General features: G+C 37.9%; 1 protein-coding gene across 4 annotated transcripts in view; it reads left to right on the forward strand.

The window, feature by feature from the left end:
* Nucleotides 1-1,580: 1,580 nt before the first annotated feature.
* Nucleotides 1,581-14,429, forward strand: part of BCHE (butyrylcholinesterase) — a 32,741-nt gene continuing 19,892 nt past the window's right edge. The window contains exons 1-2 of one of the 4 annotated variants that reach the window (XM_035334432.1): nt 1,581-1,840; nt 5,072-6,593. In XM_035334432.1, the coding sequence (XP_035190323.1) occupies nt 5,077-6,593 (1,517 nt within the window). In that variant the 5' untranslated portion in view covers nt 1,581-1,840; nt 5,072-5,076. Of the gene's footprint in view, nt 1,841-1,945; nt 2,001-5,071; nt 6,594-14,429 lie in introns of those variants that run through there. The other 3 variants (XM_035334431.1, XM_035334433.1, XM_035334430.1) reach the window with 3 other exon arrangements.

Genomic DNA, 14,429 nt, shown 5'->3' on the forward strand with positions numbered 1-14,429 from the left:
CACCTGGCAATGTTCCCGACAGAGACATTTAAGTCAGTGAATGTGTGTGTCAGAGAAAATGGAAAACTGCCTTAAACAGCACAACTTAGTGTTTCCTGCAGGAAACTACACTTGAAAAGTTTTAATCAGCTGGAGGTGTCTCTAGACTTGATTTTAAATTAACACTAGTTTGTTATTTAGGATTTATGTTTACATAAATGAAACCAACATCTTGGCTAGGAATTATGAATTTCAAACTAGCAACTATATTGGACACTTCCATGCTAAAAATTCAGGGATTTATAATTTGGATTGGGTTTAGAACGAGATATATTCTCTCCAGTGGATGTGTCCTTGCAATATACCCATCGAATGTCTGATTCTGAAGGTAGATTGTAAAATTACCAGGACAGACCAAATGAACATGCTTTCTTGAGCTTTTCCCTATTAAAATACTATTTCACATGCAAGCTTCTAAAAATCGTTTGTAGTCTCCATGCTAAGGTCTATAAACTTCATACTTTTTATTTCTGCTTTATTTCTGTTCTACGCTTTGCCAAATATTGCTTTTGTGTAATTGAAACAGAGCTGTAGTTTGATTATTAAATAGAGGGAAGGTAATTGTCTCGAGCTCCAGCAGGGGAAGCAAAGGCCTTGGTAGCAGCTAACTTTGCAGGGTGGGACAGTTGCTTTACCCAGAGCAGTGTTGCAGAGCAGATGCTGCCCAAGGCCAGGAGCCATGGCCACCAAGGGATGGCCTTCTGGCGTCACGCAGTGGCTCAGGGGCATGGCTTTGACAAGACATTTTGTAAGTGGGGTGTGTATGATTTATTTATTCTCTCCTTTCCCTGTTTCTATTCTGCCTTCATTTCTACCTCACAACATTTGCACTTTACATAATCTCTCTGGAGCTGTCTCTGTAGCGTGTAGCACCATGGGTCCTGCTCCCAGCTGGGGACGGGGCAGGCACAGATTCACAAACACCGTGGGCCCCTGTGCTGTGTGACGTGTCCCCAGCTGGGCAGCAGCCCTGACATCTCTGGCATGCAGTTTAGACTGGGTTGGCATCCCCAGCCTCGAACTCTGACAGAAACAGTACTTTGCAGACTCAGGGAAAAAGGAGTATACTCGTGTGCTAAAGGAGTATACTCATACACTAAAAGGTAGGATGGTTTATTTTTTTAACCCTAAAAAGAGAGAGAAAATTGTGTGTGATGGGTACCATTTTTCACCCTAACATCATTTCAGGACGACACAGATGTCTACAGTAGTCCTCAGATGGCCAGGAGTCAAGTAATACCCGTGATGCTTGCCAGTTGTTGACATGTCTGTGCAGTGGACACAGTTGTTTATAACCAAAAATGGCAACTTATGTCACAGTGAAAAGAAAACTTTGAGTTACTTTAACATTGTGCTAATCTTGAGCTGTACAACAGCGAAAAAGAACAGGTAGTGTCAGTACTCCAGGCATGATGAAGGAAAGAGAGGCAGGATTTTACTATATTTGTAGTTCTGCTTATCTTCCCAGATAAAACTGTTGCCCTGTGCTAAAATCAAATCACTGCCTCTTCCCTTTCCTATAGAAGCTCATGCCTGATTTCCTCCAAAACGAATTTCTCTCTGTAGCATTTCTCCAACGATACCATTAGCCTTTGAGCAGATGTCAGATACTAAGGAACGGCTGCCTGCAGATCAAGTTGCTGCTGCCAACTCTCGCGAGCTTTGTGTCAGAAACAGTTGATTATAATGTCAGTACTGTCCAATTTACGGGCTTAAAGCAGCAGCTGCATACTGCATTTTCCCTGAAGTATTCAAAGAACCTGACTCTTAAAAACTTTGTAGTTCTTGTAATAGAATTGGGGTAAGTGATTCTCTATTTACACGTCTCTGTCTGCCAGGGTAATTTACAGTTCAGCTTGATTTGCACGGGGATTGTGATCTTTTAAAATGTTACGCTCTGCCCATTTGTTGCTCTCTTGGGAAAACTCACTCCGCTCCGCAAATGGAACGAGTAAGCCGGCGTGTGTATCAGACCTTGGTATTATTCAAGGGATCCTGGGCTAAGTAAATTAAACCGAGCCAGAAATTGCTTATTAATTCAACCATCTTTTCTATTTAAATAGTGTCTTTATAGTCTTGTGTGTAGATTTTTTGGCTGGGTAAAGATTTGCAGGGAGAAGAAACAATCATTGAAATAAATTGTATTTCCTTGTGGAATAATAATACAAAAGTGTATTTTGTTTAACTTCTGATGGAGAAAACTACAGAAGGGGCTTTTTAATGTATGCAAATACATTATATGATACATGTCTACTTGGTTAAGGTTGATGAGCTAAAGCACTTTTCTGCTCTTTTACTCTCAGTAATAATCAAGGAATATTTGTTTTTTTCTCAGTGTGTTTTTCATCGTTGAGTTTGTTTTAATGCAGCATTAGAAACCTTACTAAATGTAATATTAGTCTTACATTGAAGGTGTAATTGTAATCCTCTCTCTTTGCTACTTTTGTCAATATTAGCAGAGTAACTCGAGTCTAGACAAACCCTTTCATTCAGTAGTACAAAACTTCTGCATTTTTCAAGCTGGATCTATTTCAAACTTTTTCTTTAAAATTCCTATTATCCTCTTACTGAAACCATTAACAAGGTACAGAATTTAATTTGGAGTTAGTTTTTTTTTCTCATGTAATTCTTGTGTAAAACTTTATAGGATCAAAAGTTATGCCTGCTACAGTGTTTTCTTCCTATCCCATTCTTTTCTAATTAACAGGGGAAGACAGAGCACAATTAATTTTAATTACTATTTAGATAGTAAAAGCTTTAGGAACCGTAACCTCCCTATTTTTATTTAGTACTTTTTTTTTTTTTTTTTTCTTTCTCCTTAATGATGATGTTTAAAACCTCTTACTATTTGCAGCTTGTTGTTATTTTTCATTCCTAGGCAATGCATTAGAAGTGAATATGAAGGGGAAAAAAAGAAAGTGTCAATGAAACAGCAAACATAGAAATTACTTTTCCCATCTAACAGTACTATGTAGTGGGTGCATGCATACCCAGCTAGGTTCTACTATTACCATTTCTGGGCTGACTGTGCGATAGGAGCAAAGAGCTTAGTCCTAACCTTATCTTAACATATTTTTTTTCATCCAGCTCTTACAATTTTTTTTTTTTTATCGGAATGAATGAAAACCCAAAAGGTTTTCACACAGTAAGGGGAGCTAAATAGCAGTCAATGGTGTGAGCCTCCCGCACGGGGACCGTGGGCTGCTGGAACAAGCCTCTGCTTAAACCAGCTCTGCAGGATTTACTGGACCACGTGGGTTGTCCAGATTGACTGCTCACATCTGTAAAGTTTAGCATATATATTAAGCTTAGCATTCGCCGATTTCTAAATACCAAGCTTACGGCTGGGTGGAACATTAGACCAGCTCTGAAACCTATCACCCCATTAACTGCCTTTTTTTTTTTTTTTTTAATAAAAAGACAAGAAAGTAAATGTTTATTTTTCTTAATTTTATCTATTTTTTCTATCTATTTTGGTGAATGCTAAAAATACCACCTCTGAAGGTTCTTTTCTGCATGTTTGATGCTGCCTCAAAGTTGGGAACTTCCTTGCACAAAATGTTTTTTTTTTTTTTTTTTCCCCTTGCATTTTCTTAGTTTATTTCTAACAATATGCAAACAAGCAAGAGGAGCTCAGATTAGGCGCACAGCTGTACTTTCCACAGAAATTAGCCTCCTTCCTTTTAAGGACACAAGTGCTTCTCATTAACAAAGAATAGCCTGTTTAAAGTAGCTGGACAGAGTACACTATGTACAACAGGGCAATAAGCAAAAAATAGAAGGAAGCTTTGTTGAGCATTTTCAAATATGTAAACCATAGAAATTAGTTTATGTAAATTGTATTTTTCTGGCTTTTCACTTTCGAGAGGATGATACTGGGTGTTTTTTAATAGTATTTGCAAAGGCTGTAGTAAATGAGACCATTAGTATGCTTAAATAGGGTATGTAGTCAGTATCTGTACCTTTAGTTTTAAGATGGCATTAATCGTTACTTTGAAAAGTTCTTAGGAAGCAAAGACGAGGACATAAATTATGAGGTACCACCTATGTATATTAAAAAATCCATTTTTTTTTTTCACATTTGATTTTTCATTCTCTGTCATGGAAATATGACTGCTTGTCATGATTATGATGGTTATAAGCCTGGTTAAGTTGCTTTAGGGATCTTGATGTTTCATTTAGGTCTTGGCGCACCTCTGTATGCAGTTGCCCACAAGAGCTAATGAGCTGGCACTCAGTTCAGAGGTACTTCATGTACTCCACTTGGTAAAACACTTTCTGATCTGAAGACGTATTAGTAATGAGTTTACAGCAATGCCATCCTAATGGTTTGCTACAGTTCAGGCAGGCACCGTGACATGAAAGCGTAGCTCAAAAATTATGTGGACCTGGAAATCCTTGGATTAAAACTTGGTTTCAATTTCTGTTTCATTGTTCCTGAGATGTGTGATTATGTGTGGAAAAATCTGTGACTTGTGATGTTTATAATCTCCCTTTACAGATCTGAGAATACAAATTGCCAAACAACCCCCTAACAGAATAATGGTTAATTGGGCACGGCCTTTTGTGTCACGGTTCATGAAATATTTTTCTGTTCATCAAGCCAGTGAAAATGCAAGTGCTTAAATCACCTGCTGGTGGTGTGAGACATTGCTGGTATTTGGGAACCGAAGAGGCAACTATCAGGCTCAACACTACCCCCAAAACATCTTCCTGGTCACTGCTCTGGATTTATATCAATAAATGGCATGATACATGACTTATGGCCATGCAGTCAGAGACTACTTATTTTCCTTCTTTGGTCTGGCTTTCTCACTTCTGTTATTTTAGTGACAGACTTTTTCTGAAACACTGTATTAAATACTAGATCCTAAACATAGCTTTCGCAACAAGACTGACAAAAAGTCATGGTTAAAGACTGCTTGAGTTTTGTGCAGCAGCACTGTCTTATTTTCTGTGCCCTTGGGATAACCTGTATCCTGCTAACACATCGAAATAGTAATCCTGAATTTCTTTTTCTCCTGTATTTCAGGCATCATGATTTGCATAAATGGTACAGGTATCCGTACCAGATTTCTTATGTGGCTTCTTCTCCTGTATATGTTCATCAGGAAGGTAGTGCCTGAAGATAACATCATTACAACCAAGAATGGCAGAGTAAGAGGGACGAACCTGCAGGTACTTGGGGGGACTGTGACAGCCTTCCTTGGAATACCTTACGGAAAGCCACCCATTGGTAGACTGAGATTTCAAAAACCAGAGCCTCATGAGACGTGGTCAGATGTTTGGGATGCCACAAAACACGCGAACTCCTGTTATCAGCTTATAGATACAACTTACCCTGGATTTCCTGGATCAGAGATGTGGAATCCAAAAACTAACCTAAGTGAAGACTGCTTATACCTTAATGTATGGATTCCTTCTCCCAGACCCAAGAATGCAACTGTCATGGTTTGGATATATGGGGGTGGCTTTGAGTCTGGGTCAACTTCCCTACCTGTCTATGATGGCAAGTTTCTAGCCAGGGTAGAAAGAGTCATTGTAGTTTCCATGAATTACAGGACTGGTGCATTAGGATTTTTGGCTTTGCCGGGAAACCAGGAAGTTCCTGGAAATGCAGGTTTATTTGATCAAAGACTAGCACTTCAGTGGGTCCAGGAGAACATAGCAGCCTTTGGAGGCAATCCAAAAAGTGTGACTATATTTGGAGAGAGTGCTGGCTCGGCTTCTGTAAGTTACCATATTCTTTCTCCTAAAAGCCATCCTTTATTCACAAGAGCCATCATGCAAAGTGGATCTGCAAATGCCCCCTGGGCTGCAATAACAGCATCTGAGGCCAGGAACAGAACAGTGGCTTTAGCTAAACAACTTCAGTGTCCCACCAGCAATGAGACAGAGCTAATTCTCTGCCTCCAAGACAAGGACCCAAAGGATATATTGGAGAATGAAGTTTATGTCACAAAATATGCCCCTCTTTTACAAATACATTTTTGTCCAACTGTGGATGGTGATTTTCTATTGGACATGCCAGAAACATTGATTGAAAACGGCATTTTCAAACAAACACAGATCTTGGTTGGTGTTAATAAAGATGAAGGATCAAGTTTTCTAGCATATGGAGTCCCTGGCTTCAGCAAGGACAGTGATGGCTTGATAAACAAAACAGAATTTGAAGCAGCTTTAACTCTGTCCTTTCCAGAAGCAAGCCAACTTGCAATAGAATCGATCATTTTTCAATACACAGATTGGGAAAATGAGCAAAAACCAGAACATTACCGTGATGCCATGGATGATGTTATTGGGGACTACAATATCATATGTCCTGCAATGGAGTTCACCAAAAAATTTGCACAACTAGGACACAGTGCATTCTTTTACTTTTTTGAACACCGATCCTCAAAGCTCCCTTGGCCTGAGTGGATGGGGGTAATGCATGGTTATGAGATTGAGTTTGTGTTTGGATTGCCTCTAGAAAGAAGAGTTAATTACACCAAAGCTGAAGAAATCTTAAGCCGGTCCATGTTGAGATATTGGGCAAGTTTTGCGAAAACTGGGTAAGTTTACTGTAGTAAAGTTTGCTTCAGATGATTGGATGTTTTTTTTATTTCACAGACAGAAGAACTTTAATTGTCTTGATAGTAATTTGATGCCTGATGAGAATGATGAGAAAGGATTAACTGTTCAGCTAGCCGTAATTCCTGCGTTAGTTCTGATAAAAGCATCGTCTTAGTAAAATAAACTGTTGACGTGTAGCTTACCGTATTGAGTGAGTATAAGAAAGCAATGTTTATCCACCTATGAAAATAAATACAAAACAGTTTTTTGCCATGGTAGCAGTTGGTACAAATAAGGTAATGGTTTCAAGTTTTAGAAACAAAATATTTTGAATTCTGAAGAAGACCTCAAAAAATACAAGTAGGAGCAAAAAGTCCAAGTTGCTTTCAGATGTAGTTTGCTCAGAACATGCAGGTATATAATGCGGAGGTATATTTTATTCACATGTTGAAATGATTTGGATAGCTGGATGTTCTCTTCAGAAAGCCTTATGTTCCTATATGTACTGCAAGTGTGATCCTGTGTTTCAATGAAGCCAAAAACAAATCACTTGCTATTTCCATTAGGCTCATCTTTAAATGAAATATGTCTTAGCCTGCATAAGAAGCAAATAAACATAGTTCATTTGGACATTCGAAATGGTTTAAATACAGCCCCTCATTCAGTCTATTTATCTGGTGTCTAAGAGAAGAGTGAGACAGCTCTTGCTCTGCGTGGAGGGATCATGGGGCTCTCTCAACACAATATTCAGTTTGAAATGAAAACATTTCAGTGTGGTAAGAAAAACAGCAGCTACCACTGTCATGTACAGAGTCTTAAGGCTGCAAGCCTGATGCAATGGGCAGCTATCTTTTCTTAGAAGCTCAGTTTGTGTTGTCTCCTAATTATATATATAAACACATGCATTTGTGAAAATACAGAATCAGAAAATTAATTAATATGTTTAAAATGTTTAACTTTTAAAAATCCTGCGTTGCTTTGACTTCCATGGTGGGCTTTTCTTTTGACTTGTGAAGGATATGTAGTATTGTAAAGACTGAAATCAACTTTGGAAGAGGATCTCATTATTTTTCTTAATAGATTAAGAGATTAGAAATCAGAAGAGGCCTCAGTGCTTGTTTAGTCCATGCTACTTCATACATAAACCAAAACATAGGTAGGACTTAAACATTTCCAGTGATGGAATTTGCAGCACAAATATTGGTAGGTTGTTCTAATACTTAATTACACTTAAACCAGTTACAACTGTAAAGAGAATTTTTGTGTCTGGTCTGGACATGCCTATTCTATTTCTCCATTTTCCAGATGCTATATTTTGTTTGACAGTTTCTAAGCTTTACATTGTGATTTGTGTTCCATACAGAGATAATTCTAGGCTCTGTTCAAATAACCTTTAATCCTTTTTCTTGTTAAACAAAACAGGTTATACTCTTGAGTCTTTCGCTATAATGCATTTTTCCAAGTCCTTAAGTAATAACTGTGCATCTCCTCTGAAACTGTAATTCATCAACACCTCGTTGGAACTTTCTGTGTTAGAATTAAACACTGCCATCCCCCAAAGAATCCTAATTACAGATGTCATCAGTCCTCTATTTCAACTTGATATTCCCCTGTTTACTCCTCCAAGGAAAGTGCTATTTTCTTGGACCATGCTGTTATGCTAGGAGCTGCAATGTTCATGGTGTTTAACTGATCTGCCCCAGTCCCATGGTCCCCACTTCTGCGGTGGCTCTGCTTTGACTCTGAAACACTACCCGTTGTGGTTGGCACCAGCTTGTGGGCAGCCACACAGCAGCATCAGCCCCTTGTAACCCCTTTATGTTATCCTCCGAGGTGAGCTAACAATTTATTTTTATGTGCATCCTTTTTTTTTAACAGATTTACCTATGATAATGTGAGATTTTTTATTCAAAGAAGTATTTTTATATAGATCTATTAGTTACACTAACAAGTTCTATCCCTTTTGTGTTGCATTTATATCCTTTTTTTTACCATAAGTGATAAGCATTTTAAAACTCAGAAAAATGACCGTACATACGACTATACTCATCAGAAGCATAATATTTAATGCAGATTTTATTCTAATAAAATAAAAATAATAATAATCTAAGAGCTCTTCCTGCTTCTGTCTTAACTCGGAGCCTGATAACACCACTCCGTACGAATTCAGAGTGAAACACTAACACAGAGACAAGCATTCAGCAGGGTATACATTTTGGAAATGAGCTCTGCGGTTGATTTATCAATGCCAAAAATGCATGCGATAGATTCCCAAGACGATGTCTGCACAATGAGATAGGAAAAAAACTTGCTAACAATTCCCGCATCATGAAGACATGCTATGACAACACTGCTTTGAGGCTGGTGTCACTACCCCCTCAGCAGAGATCAAACTGAGAGGAGGCTCCTTATAACATGCTGCAGCTTTACAGCCTACAGGACTTTGCAATCAGCATCTTATACATCCCATCCAAAAACTGCAGACTTTTCCATTAAGCAGAACTATTTATTAGCAGGAAAAGAGAAATTTAGGGCTACACAAGATTTTGCAACACTATATTTACATCTCTGTGAACTACTGCTCTCACTGGATTTTCTCTCTCTATATTTATATATATATAAATCTCAATTACCTGCTGTGGAAAACAGAGTATACTGTCCCTGTCACCTTGGCTAAAATTAGACAACATAAGGTACATTCAGGTTTAAGTTGATTTTACCATCAGTCCGGTCATCTAGTCTGATTATCATTTGCACTATAATTAGATTAGCCTACGGATCAAATTTCAAGTGGTTTCCACAGCAAACAGCAAATAATCCCTCCCTCTGCTTCCACCACAAGTAGCAGAAACCACTATTATGATCAACAATACAATCACTCCATTTACATACCAGTAAAAGATCCAATCTCGATTAACCCGCTGTGTGCCACTTTCCTCATCATCCAGACCACAGATTCCATATTCATAGTGTACAAGTAGTGGGGAAATAAATAATAATAATAATAATAAAAAGTTAATAATGCCAAAAATAATAGCCTATTGTTGGATTTAAAATGGTCATATGAAGAGTCAAAGGTTCAAATGCTCTGCAGGAACACTTTCAGTTTCTTAGAAATACCTAATATGAATGGGGAATGGGAAATGCAGGCAAGTGACTAGGAAATGGGGACAGACATCTCACCCATGCGACCTGAAGTTACATGCTGGAGTTTTACACCAATATCTCCATTCAGCACCCAAGGGAATAGTGGGAACTTGCTGAAGTATCCTTCACTAACAATAAGACACTATTTGGCTTGGGAACTATGTATGGATGTAGTAACTACTTCTGTTACTGCAAAAAAAGAAACAGGCAGTGACATTTACCTACATAAGTACAGTTACTAGAGAGCACATCTTTAGAGATGAAAAAAAAAAAAAAAAGGCTAATTTCCTTGTGGGTCTAACGGTTAACATGGAGTAACTTGAAGAAAGGACAGAGTGTGAGTCCCATAATATTCCCAGTAGTGCTGTTTAGGATCAGCCCTTTGGATTATTTCCAGCAAATGCTAACCCTGATGCTGGCAGGTAGACCACAGGACACAGGTGGGCAGCCCCCATGGAGCTGCGCCTAAGTGAACTGGCTTTGAGGGTAACTTCCTCTCCAGTTCTATACTCATAGCATCTCTTCCTCTCAGAAATATGCTTATGATTTACTTCAAGAGCAGATCTAAGTAATCAGTGGTACAGATTAGCTTTTAGACTCTGCAAGTATGTGCTACATGTGGAGAAAAATACCGTGCTCTGATTCACAGTGTTTAGAAGAGCCTGGCTCCAGTAATCAGTCTTTTATTCCATGAGAGGTGAGGCCAGTGAGACCACAGGGGACAGCCCAACTGGTCAGTGTGTCACCAGTCTTAGGGTGGATGCTAATGTCCCTTAAAATGCAGAGAAAGTCAGTGATTACCAAACTGCCAATGAATCCCTGGGACTGGAAGTTAAAAGTTTCCAAGCACGGCAATTCCTTTTCCATTACTTGGACAATTCTGCTGCTTCATTATTAATGTGATTTTTAATGATTGGAATTTAATTATCAAACATTCTGACCAAGTATCGCAGCCTTTCCTAGTACTATTACCATAATTCCATAAAACACTTTTTCTTGGCATATATTTGAGAATTGAGAGAATAGCATTGTCACTGCTTCCTCAAAATCTCAGAGAAGTGAGGGAGGAAAGAGGGTTATTGCTGGTACTTTCTCAATAAATCAATTATAATAATATATTTGTATTATGAGAAAGAACAGATTCCAAAATTGATCTCATTGATTTGAATTTTGACTTAAAATTATCCCATTTACCCTGACCTAGGAACTCCTCATCTGATTCTTGTTTTAAGACCAGTGGCAGCTGAACATCATTTACTAATTTTACATCATTTAAAACACTTGATAGAATTCCAGCTATCACCAAACTGAATATTGGTGATAACAAAAAATGTGGCTGAATTTTATTCAGCTGTAAACCAAAGTGTGATATTAGCATTATATGGAAGGGGGAGAATCAGGCTCAGTATAATTATGTTTGAATACAGGTAAAGTTCATTTTAAAAATATTAAGTTAGTTTTCAGTGACCTTCTGAATGTTTTCCAGCACACTTCATTTTAAGTGAAGTCCATAGTGATATAAATAATTTTAAATTCTCTTTTTAAATACTTTTAAGATTATTTTTTCTGTTGCATTTTTGATGTTGTCGAGAAAGCTTTTGAAAGTAAGCAAGTGACACTAACAGGTGCTATCAATCATAAACAGCAGAATGCTCTGCTAACTCTAGAAAGAGGAAGTTTTATTTATCGGGAAAAATATATGGCATCCCAAATCAGTGGTTGCTAGGTTATGCCTTTTGCATTACTTTATTCATTAGATTTGGTAACTGTATTTTTTAGATATGAGTGATGTAAACTGACAAGGAGATAGACAAATCAGATGAGATGAAAACTCAAATAAGAATGTAGTGGAACATACAGAGATAATATTTTTAAGGCTTTGTGAAAAATGTTTCAGATAAAAGGAAACTGGCAAAACTTGTCTCACTGCCAGTTTTACAACTGCTGAAACAAATCTTTGCAGCTTTTTCTCTAAAGTGAAGACTTTGAAATATTTCCTCCTATGTTTTAGGGGAATTTGTGAGGCTTTGATTGTCCCACTAAAGCTCTGAAGCACTTTGCCTGGTTATTATTGCCTTTCCCTGATGTTCCACTGGTAGACATATAATAAATTTCAATGCTTTTGTTACCAACTTATCACAACATGTTTATAGATGGTAGTTTCAGAACAGTGAGAACAAAAACAACAGCCTCATAGAGAGTCCAGACGAGAGACTAAACTGGGGACCTATATCATCTATGTATGGAAAGAGAAGAATATACTGAATAATAATAATAATAATAATAATATAAGCCATCCAACCACTTAATTTTCTAATACTTCGATAACTAGGATGGTTTACCAAGCCATTTTATAAGAAATTTACTGTGGGTTGTATCTCGTTCTGAGACTAGCCTGCATTGACAGGGAAACAGGCTGAGACCTGGTGCTGATCCTCACAGGTTCCTCAGAGAGACCAATGCTGCAGCTCAGCAGGACCAAGAGGAGAGTTTCCCTGAGGTTTCTGCATCTGACATCTCACAGTCATCTAGAATAAATCACTTGTCATCTTAATGAGTGATTTGACTGGATCAGGTTAACAAGAAGATTTCTGGGTGTGAGGTAAAAGCTGAACGAGTATAAACAAGGCATGGGGAGGGTTTCTAAAAATATGAAAAATGATATGGAAGGAAAGGTCTTACCTTCCCTGTGTTAGGGAAAAGCAAAGATTTTATTTTGACCCAAAAGAGCACATGCATTCTCATACTCTTTCATGGAAACATTTCTGAACCATGAAAAAATATAATGGAAATTGTATTCATGAACAAAAAAAATGGTCAAACTGTAGGAAAGTTACTGCTTTTCAGTGTCTGTTTCTCTACCTCCACTTTCATTTTTTGAGTTCTAAAAATGACTCATCACTTTTCCAGTGTCCACATATATTACTTATATTCAGAAGCAGTAATGGAAACAAGCAACACAATACATTTGGAAATCGTGCATCATGGAAAAAATCAGTAACTAGAGACTCACTTTTGGCACTCATCTCAGCTTCTGGCTTGCAAGCTGACAAGCTGTCATTGAATTTCAAAACTGAAAACAGGAATATTTGATTCAATCATCTTTTGAAAATAGGCCTGGGATACAAATTGTTTAGATTGGCTTAGTATTATTGCAAATATTGCAAAATTACACAAAGATGTCTTGTTGCTTTCCATATGTGCAGCAAATGCAATTCCATCCATACAGATTTTGTTCTCCACAAAGATGAGTCAAATCATTGTTTTCAAACACAAGATGAGAATGTCTATTAAGGAAATGTCCAAATATTGTACGAGTAATGGAATGAGACATAAAACTAAAACCTAAAACTATAATGCAAAGCTTTACCTTGGATATAGCACTGGCAGTTCATTATAGAAAGGGGTAAGCTCTAATGCAATTGTCAGGAATGGAGCAGTAGGTGAAGGATCTCTTCCTGATGATGGAAGACCTAAAAAGCCCTCGTGATTTAATCAGTGGATTTCAATTAAAAATAAATAAATAAATCTGCTGCTATAAGATTTTTTGCTTTGTATAGAAAGTTGTATTAGTCTAGGTATTAAGGATGACTTCGCTGGGACTTATCCACCCAAATACCTTTGTGTATCTGAGACTACTAAAATGATTACTAATGTAGCTCTCTAACTCAAAGATAAATTGCAGGGGCAATAAATCAGTTTTGGCTTGTGCTCAGTTACCAAAGTGAAAATCACAGCCTGAAAAGACAGCAGATACTTTTTAAATACTGAGAAACTCTGCAGGATCAAAACCCCCAGTGCTAATCCACAGTCCTGAGACTGAAGAAGGTGAACATCCTGTGTCTGGAGACATGGGCAGAGACATGCAAACATGCACATACAGGCAGAAGAGAAGAAATGATAATGGGGATCTCTTTGAGGTGGGCTTTTGTAGAGCTAGGCTGCCTTTGGCTGACCCTGAACAAGAAGAGAGGGAAACATCTCAGATGTGTTTTTTTCCTACTTTCGCGACAAAGAGATAGGTAGAAGATCCTGTACCAGACCTGCTTCTCTGTTGTGCCCCTAACACTGCTGGAAGCCTACCCAGGAATATTTTTGGGGAAGGGAGAGGGATGAAGAGGTAGGACTATGCCAAGGTTTAGAATAAAATTATGGCATGCTTTCTACCCTCAATTGGCTTGGAAATAAAAAGCCTAGGTGGAAATTGCTTAGCATTTGTTGGAAAATATGTAAGTGAAGAAGATGGGAAAACAAGAAAAAGAAATGCTAATGGATGCAAGAGGCTAGGTGAACAAGGAAAGACAGAAAGCAATACACTTCAGAGATTATTTAGGATTAGGGATTACTTTCGCTAAATCATAACCGTGTACATGTAACTGAATGATTGCAGAAGTCACTGTGACGTTCTAATTAGCATTCACCCATAGTTAACCCTCTTTTTAGAACACTTTTTCTGTGCTGCTTTTCTACAGCTTAGTCCTTGTTTCATCATCAAAAGACAGAAATTGAAGTTTGAAAGGTCTGCAAACCCCATTTTTCCAAGTGGCTCTGGAACATTAATCTGAAGTCCTACTGAGGAATTTCACATGAGGAATGGAAACCTTTCAGTACAAGTTTTAATTTACTACCCAACACAAGAGATTGGCTTGTTTCAGGGAAGTGGCAAAGGGGAGAAAAGAGGAAATGAG

Source organism: Oxyura jamaicensis, chromosome 9, assembly GCF_011077185.1.
Source record: "Oxyura jamaicensis isolate SHBP4307 breed ruddy duck chromosome 9, BPBGC_Ojam_1.0, whole genome shotgun sequence".
Classification (NCBI taxonomy): domain Eukaryota; kingdom Metazoa; phylum Chordata; class Aves; order Anseriformes; family Anatidae; genus Oxyura; species Oxyura jamaicensis.